At 41.6% G+C, this 23,454-nt stretch overlaps 1 protein-coding gene and 1 long non-coding RNA gene across 4 annotated transcripts in view; one reads left to right on the top strand and one right to left on the bottom strand.

Annotated features, from left to right (window-relative positions):
• The window catches only part of LOC144218054 (uncharacterized), a 64,142-nt gene that overhangs the window by 12,187 nt on the left and 28,501 nt on the right, over positions 1-23,454 (bottom strand). The gene's annotated exons all lie outside the window — the stretch shown is intronic.
• The window catches only part of ACMSD (aminocarboxymuconate semialdehyde decarboxylase), a 55,032-nt gene that overhangs the window by 11,920 nt on the left and 19,658 nt on the right, over positions 1-23,454 (top strand). Inside the window, exons 3-8 of one of the 2 annotated variants that reach the window (XM_077747877.1) lie at positions 4,773-4,869; positions 9,001-9,050; positions 10,822-11,058; positions 15,716-15,809; positions 18,759-18,854; positions 19,889-20,061. In XM_077747877.1, coding sequence (XP_077604003.1) covers positions 4,773-4,869; positions 9,001-9,050; positions 10,822-11,058; positions 15,716-15,809; positions 18,759-18,854; positions 19,889-20,061 — 747 coding nt within the window. Of the gene's footprint in view, positions 1-4,772; positions 4,870-9,000; positions 9,051-10,821; positions 11,059-15,715; positions 15,810-18,758; positions 18,855-19,888; positions 20,062-23,454 lie in introns of those variants that run through there. The other variant, XM_077747878.1, reaches the window with a different exon arrangement.

The following is a 23,454-nucleotide window of genomic DNA, read 5'->3' as shown; positions in this document are numbered from 1 at the left end:
GGGTCCCTGGAAATCAGACTCTGAGGCAGAAATTAGCATGCAGGAGGTTTATCAGGAAATGTCGGACAATGGACACCAGTGGTGGGGTGGGGGTGGTGGTGAAGAGGATGAAGCAGGATAGAACAGAAGGCAATGTTGAGCTGTGATGTTTCAGTGGAGCCTCAGCCAACCCTACAACGAGCTCTGAAGCTAACCTTCAGAATTGTCCCAAGTTGGGGGTGCAGGAGGACAAAAGAGAGGGGCCTTTATACCTCTGTGTCAATCAGTCATTGGAAGTGGGCTGCCCTGGAAATGAAGGAGGACCTGGAGGGAGGGAGGTGACTCTTTTCAGCTGAGGCAATCTTCCTATCTCCCCATAGGGGCTGATAGCCCAGAGCTGTTGGCAACACTCCCAGAAGCTGGGAGAAAAGGTCTTTTATTCCTGCAGGAGGATGTGAGCAGCACATCACACCATCCTGGGAAGAGACCTTAGACATCACTTACTCTAAACCCTTATTTTATAGTTAGAGTCTGAGGTTCTGGGAGGTTAAGTGTTTACACATAGGATCCTGGTCTCCTGACTCCTGCAATACCATGATTTCTATAATGACATTGTGCTCTAGCTTTAAAAACATTAGAGGTATATTTGAAATGGTTTTTCCTGGTGGCGGTTGTTGGTTGGGGAACTCTTTTTAAAAAAAAGAAAGAAAGAAAATTTGTTTTCTTTTGACAGTTTAGAAAAATGAAATTTTTTGTGGGGGGGGAGGAAAGGAGGAAATGAATAAATTAGAGCAGCTGACTTGGTTATTAGTTTAGTTTAAGATCTTGGTTGATACTGATGTTAATGTTAAAAACATAACCCAAGAGACTCCTCTGTCCCACCCCCAGCACCAAGTGCTGCCTTCTGAGGCACATTTGCAGCCCTGAAAGGATACTAGGTCCCCAAATGTAAAGTGAGAGGGATCAGGAATTGATTCTTTACAAGGGCTGTCAGGTCCCAAAATTCTGGCTGAAGAAACAATGAGAATTAGGAGCCTACTATGACACACCACTGCTTCTCTGTGGTACTTTACAGTCGGAAAGAGTTCTATTGACAGATGCTGTCATTCATTAGCCCTACCATGGATCCAACAGGAAGAAAGTGGAGGAGAAGTTTAGTAAGTCTGATTCTCCTGCCATGCAATGAGTACAATCCCCTCAAAAGATCAGAATGTTTAGGAAATGATAGTAACTAACCTTTGCCTACTAGATAGACACAAATTACCAATGTCAGTGTGGTGGTATGGAAAATGGTTCCATAAACTTGGGTCTTATCCCCACTCTAAACCAACTCAGTGTATGATAAGTCCCTGCATCTATAAGACACAAGTGTTGAACTAAATGACTCATTTCTGCTTTAATGTGCTCTGCTTTGTCTGTAACCAAAACTTACTCATGCATCTCCCAGAGAAACCCAGTTTCTTCCCCTGCCATTGATAATATACAGTAAAATTTCATCCAAAATAATTGAGCATGTGTTCTGACCTGGTGCTAAGTTCTTTACAAACATTCTATTATTGGGACACTTGGGTGGCTCAGTTGGTTAAGGCTCAGGTCGTGATCTCACGGTTCATAAGTTCAAGGCCTGCACTGGGCTCTCTGCTGTCAGCCCAGAACCCGCTTCAGATCCTCTGTCTCCCTCTCTCTTTGCCCCTAACCAACACACAATAAAAAAATAAACATCAAAAAAATTTTTTAAACATTCTATTATTGAATCTTCTGTTTCACTCAGTGTTCTCAGCTGCAAACCACAGAACCCACTCTAGCTTGTTTAAGTGGAAAGACCTCCTGGGAGGACACAAGGGCGATCCCAGAGGGTGTGCTAACATGCACAATGTCCAATCATACCGGGAGGGGAGGGGCGGGGGGGGAGGGGGCTGCCCCAACAAAGATGCAAATGCTGCCTCTTCTGGCCACAGACAGGAAGCTCACACTCATGCTGATTCTGCTGAGACTAGAGACCAAAGTGCTGCCATTTCTGCTCTTGCCATGGCTGATACCTCAGATAGCATCCATGCCAGAAGGTAGCTTTTGCATGCATGTTAGTACCCTTGCTACAAGGAAGGCTGGGAAAGTGAAGCCTCGAATCTCCCTCATAAACTTTCTTCACACACAAAAGTGTTCCAAGGATGCTGGGTGGCCATAAGCATGACAAATATAATTGTCTACATTTTGCAGATAGAAAAAGTGAGTCTTTGGCCCAGAAATCCCCTAACTTGGCCAATTCCACTGCTAGTAAGTATTTTCATGAGATTTAAACCCAGGTCCGTCAGAATGCATGCTCTTCTAGCACTCTGCTATTCTGGTTACTTTATGGTGTTTAAGCTTTCCTATTTAGGATTTTAGAAAAAGCCTCTAATTTGCCAAATAAAAGTTTATTTTTTGATTTTTTTTCTTTTACCATCATTCCTCTCCCCTCCCTTCTTCACCAAATGGGAAGACATGTGTTCCTATATTCTATTTGTGCAATCAGTATCATTCAAGATTCTTTGTGGCAAACAACAAAACCCAACAATGGTTAGTTTAAGCATAAAAGAAACTTGTTGCAAGTATTTTAAGCCCCTCAAGAATTGCATATGCCTGAGAGAAGGACAAATACCATATGTTTGCACGTATAGGAGGATTAGGAGGAACCTGACGGAGTAACAAGGGGGAGAAGAAGGGGGGAAATGGTAGGGGAAATGGAGAGAAGCAAACCATGAGAGACTCTTGAATGATGACAAAAACTGAGGACTGATGGATGTGGGGGGGAGAGGGGATGGGCATGGAGGAGGGCACTTGTGGGGATGAGCACTGAGTGTTATGTGGAAACTAATTGACAATAAACTATTAGAAAAAAAAAAAGAATTGCATATGCCTGGGGAACCACACTCATAAGATGTGCAGGTGATTGAAGCCGTAGCCAATACCACACCACAGGACTAGCCTGGCGAGGGCTGCTGGCTCCCAGCTGGACACTGGACACTGCCAATGGTACCAGTGCCAACGGACACAGCATGTCACCACTGCTGGCACCACTGGCAGAATAAATTCACTGATCCTGTCTTTTTGCATCACTTGCTCTTGATTAAAACCCAAGCATTGACAGGTCAAGCTTGGGGCACGGAGAGCAAGTATCGTAGCTTTGGGGCTTTATCAAAGGCAGCCTGGGACCTGCCTCCACCAAGATTCTCAGAGGAGATTCCCCAATCTGGGAAGGTTGTTCAGGTGCTTCCAATGTCAGCAAGGGGTGGGAACTGAAATCAATTCTGATGTCCAGAGACTCAACTCTGCCAAGGTATAGACAACTATCTCAGTTAAGTCACTTGCTCAATGACCTTTCCCACAGCCATCAGAAACAGGCTCTGTGCTGACAGCTAGCTCAGAGCCTGCAGCCTATTTCAGATTCTGTGTGTGTCTCTCTCTCTGTCCCTCCGATGCTCACACTCTGTCCCTCTCTCTCTCTCAAAAATAAGTAAACATTAAAAATTTTAAAAAAAGAAATGAAAACATGGATGTGAGGTCTTACTTATGCATGCCAGATATGAATGAGCTGCCAGTAAAAAGTAGTTGGCTTTCTCCAGGGAGGAGGCAGGGAAGGTCTTATCCATGGAATAGAAGAGTGGAGAAGGAAGCTGTGGCAAAACTTGTATGCAAATCATGATCAAGCCAAGACCAAGATCAGGCCAAGATCAAGGAGGGCAGAGGACTCCACCAAGCAGAGCATAAGGCCTTTGATCACCACATGCCCACTAGGTGATATCATATAGGGCCCAAAGGCAAGCCCGAGGCCCTGAAGCAGCACAGAGGTGGTGTAACCTCAAAGCAGGGGAATATCAGGAGATAGCCTAGTCTCTAATTAGCCATACATCATTAATAGCAAATACTCAAAATAACTAACACTTAACATGTGTCAGATACTCCACTAAGTACCTTATATGGATTATCCATTCCATGCTTACAACATCCCTTTAAGGTAAGTACCATTATTATTCCTATTTTAAAGATAAGCAAACTGAGTCTCACAGATGGTTTTTACTTGCTCAAAGCTACAGAGTAAGTGGTAGAATGGCAATTTGTACCTGATCACTCTAATTTTAGAGGCCTGGATCAGACCTTTCCCTTTTTTTAGGCATCATTAAGTGGAAGTCCAATTTAGAGGACCCCCTGCACTGAGTATTAAACATAGTGTACACAGGTAGACATGATGCCTGGTGGAAGCCAGCAGCTCAGCACCAAATTTCATACATGCTACTAAAGTGATTCACTTCATTGCCCGCCTCCTACCGCAGGTGTTGATATCAGTGAGACCTGCTCTGTTAGATAAATCATTTACTGTCACTATCCATCTGTTGCTTCTCTATAAAACAAAACAGTTGGACTAGATGTCTATCTTAGAGGCCCTTTCCAAATCTAAAATGTTATGCATCTGGAGTTTTCCAGACACTGGCCCATCCTCTCAGGTCTTGTAGCCAGTAGTTCAGATCAGCAAGGTAACCAGGCATCCTCAGTATGCAGCCCCAAAAGGCTATGGCCATGACCTTGTTCTCTCTGTGCCCAGCCACAGACACTCACAGAACACACCTCTTTGATTCAAAGACAACATTAAGACATGAGGATGAAAAGCTGAGGCCTGTTAAATGAACAGACTTCTACTTCTTTGAGGATTAAGTAAAAACCCCTAAAAACATTAGGGGAGAACCATGTTCCAAAGCATACAAGGACGAATAAGCAAGCTTAGGTCACCTTTTGCTGATGTGAGTTTTCGGTCCTAGGGAGAAGCAAAGATGCTGAAAGATGGGAAGGTCTTCAGAGTGGTCCAAGAGAACTGCTGGGATCCAGAAGTTCGTATTAGAGAAATGGACCAAACAGGTACTTAAAACAAGAAATGCTACCAATGTTTGCATCTGATGTAAAAGGAATGTCTGTCTCTAAAACCCATTGACCACCACTTTGTGTGATTTATGTGATAACAGCTTCTGATTGCCTTTTCTCCATGAGCCAGCCTATTACAGCTTTGTTGGAGTAGGTATGGGACCTTCCACTTACAATGTTTTTAGAGTGTGGATTTAAAATTTTTTTAATTAGATATACCCTGTTTTAAAGTAGAATGCTATATCATCAAAAAGGTAAAAGTGTTATTTTATTATTTTAAATTGTTTTAGTTCAAATGTCTTTACTTACTATAAAGTCAACTAAAACAGTAAAAATTAGAATGTACAGATTAAGGACGCCAATTGCTTGCTTAGTCAGATTCAGGATCCATTTTCTTTCTATAGTTTATCTCAGTATACAGTACACAGAACATCCTCACTGATATGTAAGGGCGGAAAGGGTAAGAGTTTAAAAGAAAGTTAATTGTATAGTCTCAGAATACTTTACAATGAAACTAATCCAGAACTCCAAAAGAGAAGAATTAGGAAATTCTTATTTCAAAGCTGAATCACTAACAATTTCTAAGAACTGCTTGACTTTCCTTATCTCATGTTTAAAAAGCAAACAAGTCCCCCAAATTTAAAAGAATTTCAGGGCCACCTGGGTGGCTCAGTCAGTTAAGCATCCAGCTCTTGATTTTGGCTCAGGTCCTGGTCTCACAGTTGAGATCAGGCTCCATGTCAGGCTCTACGCTGACAGCATGGAGCCTGCTTGGCACTCTCTTCCCTCCCTTTCTTTCTGACCCTCCCACACTCTCTTTCTCTGTCTCAAAATAAATAAACTTAAAAAAAAAGAATTTCAAAAACTATCTAAGAAAGGTATGATGGCCATGTTGTGCTTTCACTTATCACTACCCGGTTGACTGAGCCACCTGAGGAACTATGCTTCAAGAAGCTGCATTTAGCCTTCTGGACATGTGAGAGCCGTGTCCCTAGGCTGTGACGGGGAACTCACCACCATAACATTGTCAGGCCTAAATTTTGTCATTGGTGGTCTAGATTTAAACCAGAAAACAAAAAAATATATATACACAAATAAAAGAGCAGCTTAGAACTATCACCTTCTTTATCAAAGACAAATTTATAAGAACTTCAAATATATACAGAGAGAGCAGAAGAAGTTTTATCCAAAATCTGCACAAAATGAGTAACCTGCCAACCGCAAATGAGGAGGTAGTCTCCAGCATGTTTGATTTTGGTTTGATTTGGTGTAGGATGGGGGTGCCTGGGTCGCTCAGTATGTTCAGTGTCCAGCTTCGGCTCAGGTCATGGTCTCATGGCTCATGGGTTCGGGCCCCACATCTGGCTCTATGCTGACAGCTCAGAGTCTACAGCCTGCTTCGTATTCTGTGTCTCATTCTGTCCCTCCCCTGCTCGTTCTTTCTTTCTCTTTCTCTCTCCCTCTCTCTCTCCCAAGAATAAATAAACATTAAAAAAAAATTTTTTTTTAAGAATTTGGTCTAGAATACTTTTGACCAGGTACTGCTTTATACATGTTTTTAAACAATTAAAAGTATATTTAGATGGCATTCAGGGGTGCTTGGGTGACTCAGTTGGTTAAGCATCCAACTGCTGGTTTTGGCTCAGGTCATGATGTCACAGGCTTGTGAGTTCGAACCCCACACTGGGCTCTAAGCTAGCAGTGCAGAGCCTGCTTGGAATTCTCTCTCTCTCTCTCTCTCTCTCTCTCTCTGTCCCACCCCACATGCTCCTTCTTTCTCTCTCTCCCTTTCTCAAAATAAATAAAGTTAAAAAAAATTTTTTTTAATGACATTCAAATTGAACTTTGCAGAAAGTCTGAAGGACTTCTGTAGACCATTCCACAGAACACAAGAGTACATTCCCCTATTCTAGAAGTATATGGGGTGGGAGGGGAGCAAGACAGAAAAGGCTTCCCAGACCTAGAGCAAAGAGCAAGGTTTTGCTCTAAATGTGAAGCTTGAGGGGCACCTGGGTGGCTCGGTTGGTTAAGGGTCTGACTTCGGCTCAGGTCATGATCTCGCAGTCCATGAAGGAGGCTAAAAGCCCCAGAGAAGTCAGAGGGATGTGACCACATACCCGCTCACATTTAATCCTCCCTGAACATCCCACACAGTACCTTTGTTACTTAAGGGGTGCAAGGAGGTTAAGCAGTTTGCTCAGGATCACACAGCTAGTAAATAGCAGAACTAGGATTGTATCTAGAGCTGTTTCTCTGATTCCACCACAGAAGCTTTGCCCAAACCTCTTTCAGGATAAGGATCGCCTGTGGCACTTGCTGAAATTCTTTTTCAGGCCCTATTCCACTGAATATTCCACTATTTCCCATTCCACTGAATCAGAATGTCCAAAGGAGAGCCTAGGCATTTGTTTCTATAACAACATCCCTCACCATTTTAATCAACAGGTAAATTTGGGGAACATCGTGCTATGTCATAGGGTTAAAAACCCCTCTTTTAAAACGTATAAGCTCCAATTGGATTAGACTTGTTTTTTCCCCCTTTCAGTTCCCAGAGACCGAAGAATATGTATCCAAACCAACCAACTCACAAATTGTGCAATTTACTATGCTAATATGAGATATATGCTATGTAATGGCCACTGGGGTGTAGAGATGGAGTAACATTGGACAGAAGCCTCATTCCACCACTTTTAAGCCATGTGACCTTACATCTAATCTACAAACTGCAGAAATGAAATAGAGCAATGTAAGCAAAAATACTCAGGGAAATTGTAAAGATGTTACAATTGAAAGGAGCTCATCTATTTTCTACTAATCAATGAACATAAATACTAATCTTGTGACAATGTTTTGACAGTGTTGTCTAATCAAACACTGTCAGCTCTAGTCCTCGCTACATAATGGTTTATTCTTTCATTCATCGGGTCTGCTCAACATGCCAGACACCTCTCTGGATGCTAGAGATATAGACAGGCTCATGTGGGTTATATCTTCAAGGTGAGGAAACCACAGAGTGAGCCACTAAACACAGTAGTAACAGACTGCATAGAAAAGGAAAGGAATGGAACAATGGGCTAGAGAGTGGCTGGAGTTAGGGAAGGTCTCTGAGGAGCTTACATTTCAATTAAGAACTAAGGGTGAAAAGGAGCTCATCCTATGATAAGCCAAAAGAAGAGCATTCCAGGCAGGTGGAACAACAGGGCAGGAAAGCACTCCAATGAACAGGCATTTGGCCAACAAAGAGCAAGAGCAATGGGAGCCCTGGGAGAGCCTGTGTGGGGCCTCCTACACCGTGTTCAAATCTAGATTTTACCCTAAGTGTGATGAAAAGTCCTTGGAAGTTTTAGGCAAGGAAGTGACTTGATCTGGGTTTTAACCCTTACTCTGATTTTCAAGTGGAGAACAAACTGTAGGAGAAAAAGAATGATGGTAGGAGACCAGTTTGGAGCTTCTGCAGTGGACCACGTATGCTTGTGGCTTGGACCAGGTAGTAGCAGGAAATGGGAAAGATGGGCGATGAAAGGAATTGGAGAAGCACTAACAGGACTGGCTAGGGGTTGGATGTGGGTAAGGCAGAAAGAGGAACCAGCTCAGTTTGGCAGCATCTCTCCTAATAACCTCAGCTCCAGGAGCTTGACGACAAGAGATTTTAAAGGCATTCTGGTTGCTGGATTCTGGGGCCAAACCCAGAGACCCATGCTGGGCATTCCATTTCAGACAGTGGGACTCCAACCAGGAGGCTCACTTAGGAAATGAATTAAAGGGGAAGGTGGCTGAGAAAGTCTCTGTCACTCATGGCCTAAAATGAAAAGCTCTGAAAGAATTAATGGAGAAATGTCTTCCTTAAATAAAACTTCACAGGAAGGAGGGTAAAAATAGCCCTTAACAAATGGGGAAATTAATTTTTTCTCGAATGATGTCCTTTTTGTCCAGCCTTCATCCGTCCCCCTAGACTTGGGACTGAGGGAGAAGGGAGGCCTGCGGCAGAAAGCCTGAAAGGAGGGAGACAGGGAGGAAGAGCAGGGGAGGGGGGACTGAGATGGAGACTTGCTGGGCCTGGGGAAAGGCAGGAGGAGTGCCTAGACTATTCTTCTCATGGTCTTTGCCTTTCTTTGTGTCTGTGTCTAGGGGTGACCGTGCAAGCTCTTTCCACAGTTCCTGTCATGTTTAGTTACTGGGTGAGTGTGAAACCTGAAACCATTCCTTGGTGGGGAGAGGCTGAGTCAGTCTCACTAGAAGTAGACAGATGCTTCAAGTCTTGATATCACCCCACCACCACCAACTCTCCTCCTCTTTAGAGACCAGCAGGGACCCCACCCACCCCCCCCCAGCTTCTCACACTGCAGCATCACCTCCCAGGCCTTCTCCCTAGTCATGTTCTTTCTCTAAACCTACACGATCCAGAACAGTAGTTAGGGGCCACGTGTCAAAATGTGACTCACATTACATTTCCACTGAACAGGGAAGTTGCAGACTCAATCTTAATCCCATCAGAACTTGCCTGTCTCATGATTCATTCCTGCACTGTCTTGCTGAGTAATTGACAAGCCAGTTTATTCTGAGATGACAATGATTGGGGAGTGAGAGAGATAATAATGACCTCGTAGTTGCCTCTCCCAGGGAAATATGCAGTTCAAAATGGGATTCCTGCAGTTCGATGCTTTTCCCCAAGTGATTAAGTCTCAAATGCTGTGTTTCAGGCATAATCACAAGCCTGTTGAAGGTCATTTTTGTACACAGTTGGGGGTGCACTAAGTATCTACTCAACAAAGTAAATATTCATTTGTGTTGTGATTTAAGGAGCAATGGAAATAGCACCTGCTCCCAAATACTTCCCATACCTGTGCTCATAGTCCAGCATTAGTGTTTAGTCTTTATCTGTTCCTGTGATTAGACTCATTCTTTAAAATAAAAATGCCCTGTAGTATTCCATGAATACTACATGGCAATGAGAAACAATGAAATCTGGCCATGTGTAGCAACATGGGTGGACCTTGAGGGTGTTATGCTGAGCGAAATAAGTCAGGCAGAGAAGGACAAATATCATATGTTTGCACGTATAGGAGGATTAGGAGGAACTTGACGGAGGAACAAGGGGGAGAAGAAGGGCAGAAATGGTGGGGGAAAGGGAGAGAGGCAAACCATGAGAGACTCCTGAATGCTGACAAAAACTGAGGACTGATGGATGTTGAGGGGAGGGGGGTGACGGGCATGGAGGAGGACACTTGTGGGGATGAGCACTGAGTGTTATGTGGAAACTAATTTGACAATAAACTATTTGTAAAAAAAAAAAAAAAATGCCCTAAGATTTCAATATGCCCAAACTTAAAAGATTGCATGCCATTTTGACTGTGCAACTGGAATTTCAGGAGAGTACAAATTCCTGGCAGTGGGGGGAAGTTAAAAGGAAAGAGGATAATGAAGAAGGGAGAGTTAGGGGAACAGAGAGCCAACCATCTGCATTTAGCATTTTGCTAAGGTAACTTTTGAGTGTCACCACCAACGGGAAGGATGGGGAGGAACACAGACAGAGACAGGAAAGGATCCATGATGAGGCATGAGAGGGAGGTGTACTGCTGGTGGTGTCCTGCTTGGAGGAGCTGTAGTGCTCTGTGTTCAGCCTTTCAGGCCTTTTCTGAGCTGTGGTGGGTGGGGGAGTGTGGCCCATCCTCATTCCATCTCTTCTACAGAATGACAGCAGGCCCAGTAATTGTGTCCATCCCTCCCAATGATATTTTCAATTTTTCTCACTAATCAGCAATATACTAGCTGTTTTCTGCTTCAGGGCCCCTTGCAGCCAGTGCCTATCTGAATCTGTGCCCCAGCTTGCTGAGTGGTAAAGCCATGGAGAGTGACAAATAGTTCAGCCCAAGGGAGGGGTTTCTCAGAGCAAATAACTAAAGAAGTAGGTCTTGAACAATATAGTTCTCCCTTACCTGTTTCTACCAGGCCAAACCTCAGGACACTTTAGACCTGTGCCAGCTTTTAAACAATGACCTAGCTGCCACCGTTGCGAAGCACCCCAAGAGGTTTGTGGGTCTGGGGACATTGCCCATGCAGGCCCCTGAGCTGGCCGTCAAGGAGATGGAGCGCTGTGTCAAGGAGCTGGGTTTTCCCGGGGTCCAGATTGGCTCCCACATCAACGAGTGGGACCTGAATGCACAGGAACTCTTCCCCGTCTACACAGTGAGTATGCAACGCTTGCTCAGCCACCGTGCAGCCAGGCCAGGTACTGTGCTCAGTGCTGGGGGACAGAACATCAGTGTGCCACTCCCCTGGCAGAGGGAGAGAAAGATGCCTGATGGCATGCTACACATAGCAAAAAATGTGGACAGTTCCCCAAAAGGAATGGGCCATTCCACTAGAAGCGGGACAAGTAGAAATACTTCCCTGATCAGCCCAGAGTTGGTTCAGGGAAATCTCTTTTACTTTCCATCACCCATGCTCTCTTCCTACTCTTTTATTTGGAAGCTGAAATATTACCCTTATCACAGCCATGGTGTAAAAGACCATGTTAGTGACATGCAAAAAAAATTATTTTGCCTTAGAAAAAAAAAAAAAACTTTTTCAAATTATGAAGTGATTTTGAAGAAATTCTGGAAAATACAGAAAAGCATAAAGAGAAAAACAAAAATAACCCATAATCCCACTACCCAAAGGTAAATGACCACTGTTATTATATATTTCATTTGATTCTTTGCTTGCATGTTTCTGCAAATATCTATATTTTGAAGAAATCTGAATTCTACTACACATGTGATTTTTATCCTAACCAAAAATTTCCAATATAAATAAAAATCTGTTAATGTGTGGTTTTTAAATAACTGCATAATATTCCAACATATGGATATGTTTTCATTTATTTAACCAGTCTGCAATTAAAATACTTCTAAGCCATATATTTTGAGAATGTGTAATTAAAATGTGTAATACAAAACAAAGCCACCAAAATGCTAACATTTGATGAAACTCCCTGGTGAGTATATGGAAGTTCATGGTACTATTGCTTACAACTTTCTATTTTTGAAATATTGCATTATAAAACATATTTTTAGGAACTCAGCGCCATTTTCATCTCTTTAGTATCCACCTAGAGTGCCCACAGTCCCACGGTCCTCTCTACCAGTCTTCCTCACCCTGCTGTTCTTTCTGCAAATAAATCTGCTTTTCTTAGTATCATAAATCAAGGTGCATACTTCTATATTCAATTGCACTTTCTTATTTCTTCTCTCCTAGAATTATAACAATATTGTTTTCTATCCTTTTCATTGTAAATGGAAAATTTTCAATAATGCATTAAATAGATGTAGGTGGACTCATCAGGCACTGTAATCACTGATCATCTATGTATTCCTTTGATATTTATTGAACTCTGAGACATGCAAAAATGTTTCCATGTCTTTTATCTATGAATGCTGCCCACCAACTGGGGAGTGGGGTATCTGTTAAATTGCCTCCTAAATAACCTGAAAGATTTAATGTTCCTCTAAATACTGAACTCCCTGAAGATTTCTGGCGACAGCGACTGAGCTGATGCAGTGAATGTTTTCTATAAACTTTAATGGGCTTTGAAAGAGGATTTATTTACTTGTTCACACTTGTGTGTTTCAACACAGTGTGAGCAAGCCTTCAGCTGCAAGTCATTTTATTATTCACTAGGATTGGGTTTATGAATTACTAAGGAGCTCAAAAAGCAAGAGCTGCCAGTTGCCGTCCAAATGGATATTTTCCATATGACTAGCTCAATCCATCATTCATTCTAAATAAGCTGTTTTGGGCTCTGCTGGTCTCCCAGGGGATTCAGAAGAGCATCCCGGCCCCAGCTGACTTGTGACGTCCTAGGGATGGCAGCACATGTGCTTGGTTAGCAAGACTTGGCAGCTTCACTGGTCTCTAGCTAGTGTCAATAACATGGCTGAAGCAAATGAGAGGAGTCACCATGAGCCAAGTTGACTTTGTCACTTCAAGGGTATCCTGGAGTTCCAAAGTGTTTAACCATCCCCGTCATCTCCTAGACCACCCTTCTTAGTGAGTGAACCCAACCATACGTGCTCAGGTCAGTTTTCAAGCACAAAAATGACCTTGTTACAAGTATGAGGCAGACAGACATAGTAGCAGATCACCTGCCTCTCCCATTTATCAGCCACAAGACCTGAGTGAGTTACCTAGCCTCTATTTGTCTTAGTTTCTTTCTCTGTAAAATGACAGAAATAACAATGCTGATCCCAGAAAGTGTTATGCTAAGTGAAATAAGTCAGAGGAAGACAAATGCCATATGATTTGACTTATATGTGGAATCTAAAAGACAAATGAACAAACCAAAACAGTAACAGACCCAATAAACACAGCGAACAAACTAGTGGCTGACAGAGAGGAAGAGGGTACGGGATAGGCAAACTGGGTGAAGGGGCGGAGGAGGTACAGGCTTCCAGTTATGGAATGAATAAGTCACGAGGGCAAAAGGTACAGCACAGGAAATATAGTCAATGATATTATAATAGACTTGTATTGTGACAGAAGGTGGCTAGCTCGTTTGAGCACAGTGTAACATACAGAGTTGTTCAAATTGCCATATTGTACACCTGAAAGTCATGTAACATCGTGTGTCAACTATATTTCAATTTTTAAAAACATTCATCTTATAAAGGATTAAATTAATCAATAATTGTAAAATTCTTATAGCAGCTTTGGCACATGGTAAGTTCTCAGTTAATGTGAGTTATCATGATTTTGAGAGTTTAAGTGTCTTTTTGTGTTCTCTACAATGCCTCACATACAGAAGGGATCAAAAATATTTACTAATTTGAATTGAATAGAAATGTACTGTCATAGGCACATAAAGTTACATCCTAATGAGGAGTCAAATCCCACAGAGATACCATGATTTTGTAATTTTGTCAAGTCAGCCCATCCCAAGAAGATGACCCCGACTACACGCATTATCAGAAACTAATTAGCTCCTTTCCTTTCTGCCCCCAGAACCTGATGAATTAGAAACCCTTTCTCCAACCTACTCTTTATCTGCTACTTCCAGAATCCCTTATTGTCCAAGAATTGCTTCCCCATTTTATTTTTTTATTTATTTCATGTTTATTTATTTATTTTAAGAGAGAGAAAACACTTGCATGAACAGAGGAGGGGCAGAGAGAGAGAGAGAGAGAGAGAGAGAGAGAGAGGAAAGAGAGAGAACCCCAAGCAGGCTCTGCGCTGTCAGCACAGAGCCTGATACAGACCTCAGTCTCATGACTGTGAGATTACAACCTGAGCAGAAATCAAGAGTTGGACACTTAACCAAACCAGCCACCCAGGCACCATGCTTTTCATTTTAAAAATGCTGAAGTCCAGAACTCACATTGCATCAGCCCATTTAACCCACATATTAATATGTAAAAGTAGGATGAATCACTCCAGCACCTCAATATATTTGGGAAAGATGCATTACGGAAAATCTGTTTTGAACCTTGTTAAGTACTCATACTTAATGCCTATTCAGGGGACTTTTTTAAATTAAACATTTTGTTGCATAAAGATCATTCTATCCAGATAGGATTTCTACTTCCAAGAAGGCCCTGGAACAGGTTTGCCCAGGACAGTCATCTCAGTACCTGCCCAGCTGAGGCACTGAGAGCGCTTGACTTTCTAAAGTCATCTCATTCTCATGCTCGCTTCGGCAGCACATATACTAAAGTCATCTCATTCTCAACAGACTATTCAGGGACTCAGCTGGGCTCCTAAGGCTTCGTGAGTATCCAAAGGTCCCCAGAAATTCCCATCTGGTGTCAGGCTCTGAGTGGCTGATGGCTTGGGTCAGGCCAGCCTGCTCCAGCCCAGTCAGGAGCCCCTGGCCACCAGTGCATCACTTCTTCACTTTCCACATCCTCAGGTTTCTAAGTGAGGAGAAATCAGGGGAACACACTAGTCCTGACTGTAGGGATACAATATGAACAGTCCTTCTAAAAGAATGGATAAGTAGGAAGCAGCAGGGGGAATTTCACTTGCATTTGAGATGTTGGATCGGTCCCTAAGCATTTTGCTCTCAGCCAAAACAGCTGAATGATGGATGCTTCCTGTGACTTTTTTTGCCAAACAACATACTAAATTCATCAACCTCAAAGGTAAATCCACCAACCCCCTTATTAATTTTAAGCGACATTTTTATTTTCTGAGCAGGAGCAGAATTTCTCAATGACTCTTTTATATAGATCAAGAAACAACTTCAAAAATATTTTAGCTTATTGGGGCACCTGGGTGGCTTAGTTGGTTGAGTTTCCGACTTCAGCTCTGGTCATGAACTCATGGTCCATGGATTTGAGATGCGTGTCAGGCTTTGTACTGACAGCTCAGAGCCTGGAGCCTGCTTTAGAGTCTGTCTCTCCCTCTCTCTCTGCCCCTTCCCCACTCGTGCTCTATCTCTCGCTCCCTCAAAAACAAATAAATAAATAAAAACAAGGGGCGCCTGGGTGGCTCAGTCGGTTAAGCGCCCGACTTTCGCTTAGGTCATGATCTCGCCATTCGTGGGTTCGGGCCCCGCATCAGGCTCTGTGCTGACAGCCAGCTCAGAGCCCGGAGCCTGTTTCAGTCTGTGACTCCCTCTCTCTCTGACCCTCCCCTGTTCACACTGTCTCTCTCTCTCTCTCTCCTAGAAATAAATAAAACATTTAAAAAAAATAGATTAAAAAAATAAAATAAAAATAAATAAAAACAAAATTAAAAATATTTTAGCTTATTTACTCAGATCAATATAGACCCAGAGAAAAATAATTTTCCTAAAATAGTACCCTATATTTGCTGGTTCACCCAAATAACTCTCCCCTTCTCTCTCTCTCTCATTGCTTCTTTAAAGGTAGCTGAAAAGCTGAACTGTTCCCTTTTTGTCCACCCCTGGGACATGCAGATGGACGGACGAATGGCCAAATACTGGCTCCCTTGGCTTGTAGGTCTGTGTCAGCTCAGAGTCTGGAAAAGAGAATAAAGCCTTTGGTTTTTTTTCCAGTTATCTCTGGAACACTAATATGTCAAAAAGAGTAGTGTAAATAATGAATAGGATTGTGAGTTGCTGAGCTTTTAGATAAGTGATATATATATTATCTTATTTAATTTTACTCGGATCCACACAAAATTCTTTGAGGTTAACATCATAATAACCACTTTATAGGTAGAGAAACTGAGTCTTGGAGTGGTTAGATAAATTGTCCAAGTCATACAGTTAATAAGCAAAAATGGAATTTACACAACTGTGTCTGACTTCAATGCTACCTCACTACACAGACTCCCAAAAAGGTCCCCAAAATAAGTAACCATGCCTATCTAATAGATTTTTTTAAGGAGCCAATAATAGCATCAGCTCTTACAAATGAGAACCCTGGAGTTACAAGTACAAGGTCAATTTCGAACACCGAAGGATCTGAGGCCCTAGATCGTAGATGACCCAGGCTTTTAATTTTCCTGTTATCTGCGCCTCTCTTCTGCTCTTTGTTCCTGCAGTATTCATTCACAGTTTCACATGAGCAGGAAAGGAGAGGGAAAAAGGAGAGACCTCTACTTGGCCTATCCAATTTCTTCTTATTATCTCTGATAACAAGAAATGGAGACAGGTGTGACTGTGGCCACAAGTAAAAAGTGCAGCTCATCTATAAACCCAATGAATACTGGGGTTCCCAGATGAACAACCCTGGATTTTCTTTAGGGAGGCCATTATCCATTCTCCCCTCAGCCCAATTAGTACAAGTAATTATAAAGGAATCACCACAAAAAATTAAATGAAGCAATATATTGAAAGTAAGAAAACTGAATTTCAGTTCCAACCAGTCTCTATGTCTCTGTATAACATGTGGCAAATCATTTTACCTTCTTAGGCTCATTTCTCATGTTAAAATGGGAGAAGCTGGTCTGGATTATCTTTCTGCTCTGACATTTTATGCCTCTGTGATTTTTTTTTGGAGACCAATGTATCTAGTAAGGCAGCTTCCTACCCATCCCCCACCAAATTCTCAAGCAACAATAAGCAAGAAGAGATAACCTAAGGGGCACCAATGCTGTCCAGCTCCAAAGAAAATCTTATCCTAATGCAACATAACACTTTGACAAGTCCCACAAACTTATTTACATTACAACCTCCCACATGAAAAACAGAGAGAACATATGCATAACGAGACATTTCATCATTCATTTATGCCACAAATAAATGTTGATCCTCTCTAGCATGATGGGCCCTGTACCTGGCACTATGGATACTGACATGGACAAAACCTCTGCCCTCCTAAAGCCTGTGTTCTGGTTAGAAGAAAGAGCTGACAAGCAAATGTATAGACCATAAATAAACAAACAGGCTAATTTCAGAATTCTATTGTGGATGGAGAAGTGGTCATTAGCAGATTAAAGAATTGCCAGCAGGGGAGGGCCAAGATGCAACGGACACTGAAAATATTCCCCTTTGGCTCCTGTATGGAGAATGGATTGTGCAATTATGGTCCAAGTAATTAATGGAAAGCAGAGTTACAGGACCAAAAGGAAGTGATGTTGTCCATCTCCATCCCCCAGCTTGAGGAAGCTCTACCCACAAACTCCTCCCTGGTGGACATGAATCCATTGTGCTTCCAGAATTCCCAGAAGGTCGGGAAGCCAGAGACGTCTCTGTCCATAGAGCAATGAGAGGCTTGGAGCAGGATGAGCATCTAGTAAAGCCCCATTTGGCGGCCAGAGAGTCAGTCTTCCCCAGTACAGATTTGCATGTGGATCTCCCAGAGATTTTTTTAAGTCACAGTCTGAATAGCAGTTGCCTGGAAATGTAAACCAGACTAACTGTGGAGATAAAGCTGTCAGCACGGAAAAACTGCTTCTTCTAGGAGCACAAAGTGCTTGAAATAATTCATTTTAATCCAGTTATTTTCAACCTCATCCCTAAGAAGCAGCAAAGATTTGGCAGGAATTATAGTTTTAGTTAATATTTATCGAGCACTAAGGAGCAAGAACAAACCCATTCTACATATGAAGAAACTGAAGCACAGAGAAGCAACTAATAATTGTTGTGCACCTCTCATGTGAAGCTCTGGCTGGAAACTTTCCCGACATCATCATTTGCAAGGTTCCAAATAGTCTTGCAACATGGGCAACAGTGTCCCCATTTTATAGGTGAAAAAGCACAAGTCGGAGGATGTTAAATAATTTGTCAAAGGCCAGGAAGCAGCACTGGGTGTTATATGGAAACCAACTTGACAATAAACTACATTAAAAATAAATAAATAAATGAAAATAATACAAAAAATAAAAATAATACAAAAAATAAAATAAAATAAATAAAATAAAATAAAATAAAATAAAATAAAATAAAATAAAATAAAATAAAATAAAAAGAAATTCTGTAGGGACATCTGGGCGGCTCAGTCGGTTGAGCATCTCACTCTTGATCTCAGCTCAGGTGATGATCTCAAGTTCGTGAAATCAAGCCCTGCATCAGACTCTGCAAGCTTTCCTTCTCTCTCTGCCCCTCCCCCACAAAATAAATAAATAACCCTTAGGAAAAAAAGGGGAAAAAAAGGCCAGGAAGCAGAAGATTGGAAGGGTTAGGGTTCAACCCAGACTCATTTACTCTGCTTGCCCTACCACATCCGAAAGTGAAGCTGGAGGAATCAGGACAAAGGCTGGGTCTTCTGGCTCCTTGACTGTGTTGGCCATTAAATGACTCCCCCTGCAAGTGGCACATAGGAAGCTTCAGATGGTCTGCTTGCCAAAGTAAAGGCTTGTCCACAACCAAGCCATGCTGAGGCAGCAGGACCTCATGTTTGTCACAACCACAGCAAGCTGCTGCCATTCCCCAACCACTAGCATCACCGAGCTTCTCACTTGAGATGACAAGCCCTGTGTCCTATGACTGTTTCCTCTTTTAGGAATGCCAGCAGAGACCACCATGGCCATCTGCTCCATGATCATGGGAGGAGTGTTTGAGAAATTTCCTAAACTCAAAGTGTGTTTTGCACATGGAGGTAAGACCCTATCTGTATTACTCAGCTCGAACTACCATAACAAAATACCACTGACTTGGTGGCTTAAACAACAGGACCTTATTTACTCACAGTCCAGGAGTCTAGAAGTCCAAAATCAAAGAGCCAGCAGGTTTGGTTTCTGGTGAGACCTGTCTCCGGGATGACACGAGGCTACTTTCTCACTGTGTCCTCACATGGCCTTTCCTCTGTGCACGCACAGAGAGACAAAGATTTCTGAGGTCTCTTCCTCTTCTAACAAGAACACTAATCCTATCAGATTAAACTTATTAAACCTTATGACTTCATTTAACCTTAATTACCTCCTTAAAGGGCCTGTGTCCAAATACAGTTATATTGGGGGTTAGGGCTTCAACATATTAATTTGAGGGACATAATGCAACCCATAACACGCTTGCAGCTATCATTCTAGTCATAAAATATATGATGGTTTGGGGACTAAATTCCATTTTTGTAGTTGGTCAAGTTAGTTTCGTTGGCATAGTTTTTATTTTGTTTAAATCCCTCTCGTCAGACTACAGGCTCTCCAGTTTGCAATAGCCCCTACCATTCACTATTATTTACAAATTGGCCTATTTCAGTCATTTACTTTTCCTGCTTGGTCCTTGTAGGAACTGGAGTTTGTGACTCTTGGGCACACACACACACATACCCCCACAACCACCACTTTTGATGGTTGCATACAGGGCAATACATTTTATGGATAGGCCGTCATTATTTGGACATTTCCCAGCTGATAGGTTGCCTCTGTATTTTGCTATTTTAAGCATGCTACATTTGAAAACCTTGACCACATATCTTTACACACTGGTCTTCTTTCTTTAGAATAAATTCCTCAAACATGAATTCATAGATGAGCTCATATCATTTGTTTTGGGTCATCTCCCAGCATTTGGGTCCCCATAGATTCTTTGTAAATAATAGACTACAGTAACTTCTCTTTGCATACAATATGACGGTTGAAAAATATCCTTTCCAATTGACACTAACCCCTCACTAATGGGTTTTACTCGCAGGTGGTGCCTTCCCTTTCACAGTAGGAAGAATTTCCCATGGATTCAACATGCGCCCAGATCTGTGTGCCCAGGACAATCCAACCAACCCAAAGAAATACCTAGGATCCTTTTACACAGACTCCTTGGTTCACGACCCTCTGGCACTCAAACTGTTAACAGATATCATAGGAAAGGTAAGTCAGGTCTGCCATGTGGATGGCTTATGGGAGCAGAGTGTAGGATCAGCAACTAGTTACTTGGCCTCTCTCTAAAAAAGGGATAGAAGAAAAGGCATTAGAAGAAAGGGGAAGGACAGTGATGTTTGGGATTAAATTTACTTGCACACAAGATCCTCTCCAGAACCTCCTTCAACATAGAGTGTGTTTCACCAGAGAATCATTATATATGCCAGAGAAATCCCAAATAATCTTCACAAGCTGGGTAGTTCCCTTAGATCAGCTCCTGCTCCTTAGGGTCATCTCTATACCCATCCAAAATGACATGTCGCAATATGGTAAGCAGGAAAGAGCTACAAGTTTTGAAGTCGAATTGACCTGGGTCAATTCTAGGCTCTACCTCTTACTGATTTGGTAAATTATAAACCCAACTGTCCTCATCCACTAAATGAAAATTGGAACATTAAAGAAGAAGGAAATGACACTTTCCAGGGAGGCAGGGGAAGATGGTGAAGGGTCTGTGTACCACCTGAAATTTCTTTCTGGAATAACATGACCTTCATTTTTTTTTTTTAATAGTTTATTGTCAAATTAGTTTCCACATAACACTCAGTGCTCATCCCCACAAGTGTCCTCCTCCATGCCCATCCCCCCCTCCCCCCACATCCATCAGTCCTCAGTTTTTGTCAGCATTCTTCATTTTTAAAACACTTCTCTTATTTGGCCGAAAATCTTCTCTAAGCTTCACAAGAACACATCTGTCTTTTGTTGTCATCTGCATATCTCCCTGTTGGTGGCATTTCCACTTTTAAGTATTTTTGAAAATGCTAATTCATTACCCAAGGGATACAGGAGTGCTGATGCATAGGGGCACATGTACCACAATGTTCATAGCAGCACCCTCAACAATAGCCAAAACATGGAAAGAGCCTAAATGTCCATCAACTGACGAATGGATCAAGAAGATGTGGTTTATCTATATAATAGAATACTACATGGCAATGAGAAAGAATGAAATCTGGTCATGTGTAGCAACACGGATGGAACTTGAGGGTGTTATGCTGAGTGAAATAAGTCAGGCAAAGAAAGACAGATATCATATGCTTCCACTTATAGGAGGATTAGGAGAAACTTAATGGAGGACCATGGGGGAGAAGAAGGGGAAAAACAGTTGGGGAGAGGGAAGGAGGCAAACCATAAGAGACTCTTGAAAGCTGAGAACAAACTGAGGGCTGATGGGAGTGGGAGGGGAAGGAGGGGGTGATGGGCATGGAGGAGGGCACTTGTGGGGATGAGTACTGGGTGTTATATGGAAACCAACTTGACAATAAACTATTTAAGAAAAAAAAAAAGAAAATGCTAAGTCATCAAGTTACATGATTTTTAGGGCAAAGTCCAGTTTGAATTAGAGAAAAGTCTGAAAAATTTACTATTTCAATTCAAAATTATTTCTAAATATCTATAGACAGTTTCCAAATTCTCCTCAGGAAAAAAAAAATAAGTTTTTCTTTAAAAATATGGGCATATTTAAAGATTTGCAATATGGCACTTGGATGGAGAGTAGATGCTAAGGTATTTAAAATCTTGCCTAGCAGAAAAAGAGGTCCAACATTTCAAAGTTGCAAGAAGTTCTCTGTCTCTAGAATGGGGACTTCATCCTACTTTAAAGCTCACTGTTTCTGTGGCTTAAGAAACTCACTAGACTATAAATGTTAAACATTCTGGTTTGGTAATAAATTATATAGTTGAGCTGTGCTTCTGAGCCTTCTAGCTTTTATGTTGTTCCTGACAAAATTAGTGCTGAATGGATTATGAATGTTGATGATCATTGGTTTGGACAGAGGGGTGATGGGGAGGAAATTACAAAAAGGAGAAACTAGAACAGACTGTGAGTTCTGGACTGTGAGCAGTAGAGAAGGGGGTGTGGAGAAGTGGAGTGGATTTGGGAAAAGAGTCATTCTAATGACCTCCCATCAAATCTAATACCCCTTGTATTCTCAGAAATAGTAACATCAGGAGAAAATGCCCCTGACAAATACAACATCCATTTTATGAGGGATACTATCCGCACCTTCAAACAACATTCAGGGCAAAACATATTGCCGAGGAATCAGAGCAAAAGAAGAACCTGGCACATGCCTTGTGGTAACCAGCAGATGGACTAGCGAGCACACGTGAGCATAGTTCTTTTAGAGATCTCCAGAAAAACTCAGAGGGCACTTTGCAGTTAGTGGTGTGCAGACCTTGCATTCAAACTGTGAAGGCTTGAGCCATTATAGCTTGGGCATCAAAAGCAAATGCGACCTCATTTTATGTGACCTCGCTGGCTGGTGAATCCAGGACATGGAAGCTGCATATATTAATAATTTGTATCCTCTCTAAAATATTAATGCTTCTTCATTCTAGTTATATTCACATTAGCAAAATGTCTCAAACAATCCCCAAACTAAAATGCTAAGGAAAGTCCTAGCATGACACTCAGTCAAGAGAGAAACCTGTCCACATTAGAACACAAGGACAGAATGCTGTGAAAGTCCAGGAAAGCAAAACTGGAACTCATAGATTATTTCATGGGCTTATGAGTTTGAAACAATGATTACCAGGCATTCAACAGATCTGTTAATGTATTAGGAACAAACAGTATGTAAATAGAAAATTAAGCAAATGAAAGAAAAGGAAATAATTTACTCCAAGAAAACAAACACCCATATGAGGGTAGGTAATCATTGTGAATTACTTGACTCATCAGTGAACAATATTTACAGTCGTAATAGTTTAAATACGATGTACTGGTTTAAGTGAAAATTCTAATTCTACTGGGAAAATGGAGGGGAGAAATTGGGGTAACAAAGCAATTCTCAAAGATCATGAAAGGAAGTCAGTAAATATTCTCTAAAGCTAATAAATTGAGAATAGAATAAGCTAATTACAGAAGAATGAAGGTAATTATCAGAAGATGCAAAGTTAAATACTGAAACTGGCTGTCTTGGAGGTTAAGAGGTAGGAAAGTAGGCACAAGACTGCTTTTAAAGATATTTCAATAATATCTGATTGTTTGACTATGTATAGGAATTACTTTGATAAATCAAAATTTTACATAATACCCTAAGAACAAATAGAACACATACAGACTGAATAGAATAATAAATATTTATATAAATAATATATTATGAATAAGTATATAATATGTATTATAAATATATATATACCAAATATAAATATATATATACCAACACTATTTGAGTTCCTACTATTCCTAAAACACTGTGCTAAGTGGAGGACCTAAATTAAATAATCTCTGACAGGTGTGAGGTGATATCTTATTGTAGTCTTGATTTGTATTTCCCTGATGAGGAGTGATGTTGAGCATCCTTTCTTGTGTCTGTTAGTCATCTTTATGTCTTCTTTGGA

The sequence above is a fragment of the Crocuta crocuta genome, unplaced genomic scaffold, assembly GCF_008692635.1.
Source record: "Crocuta crocuta isolate KB4526 unplaced genomic scaffold, BGI_CrCroc_1.0 scaffold427, whole genome shotgun sequence".
Taxonomy (NCBI): domain Eukaryota; kingdom Metazoa; phylum Chordata; class Mammalia; order Carnivora; family Hyaenidae; genus Crocuta; species Crocuta crocuta.
Note: the sequence above shows the minus strand (reverse complement) of the source record. Positions and strands in the feature narration are given on the sequence as shown.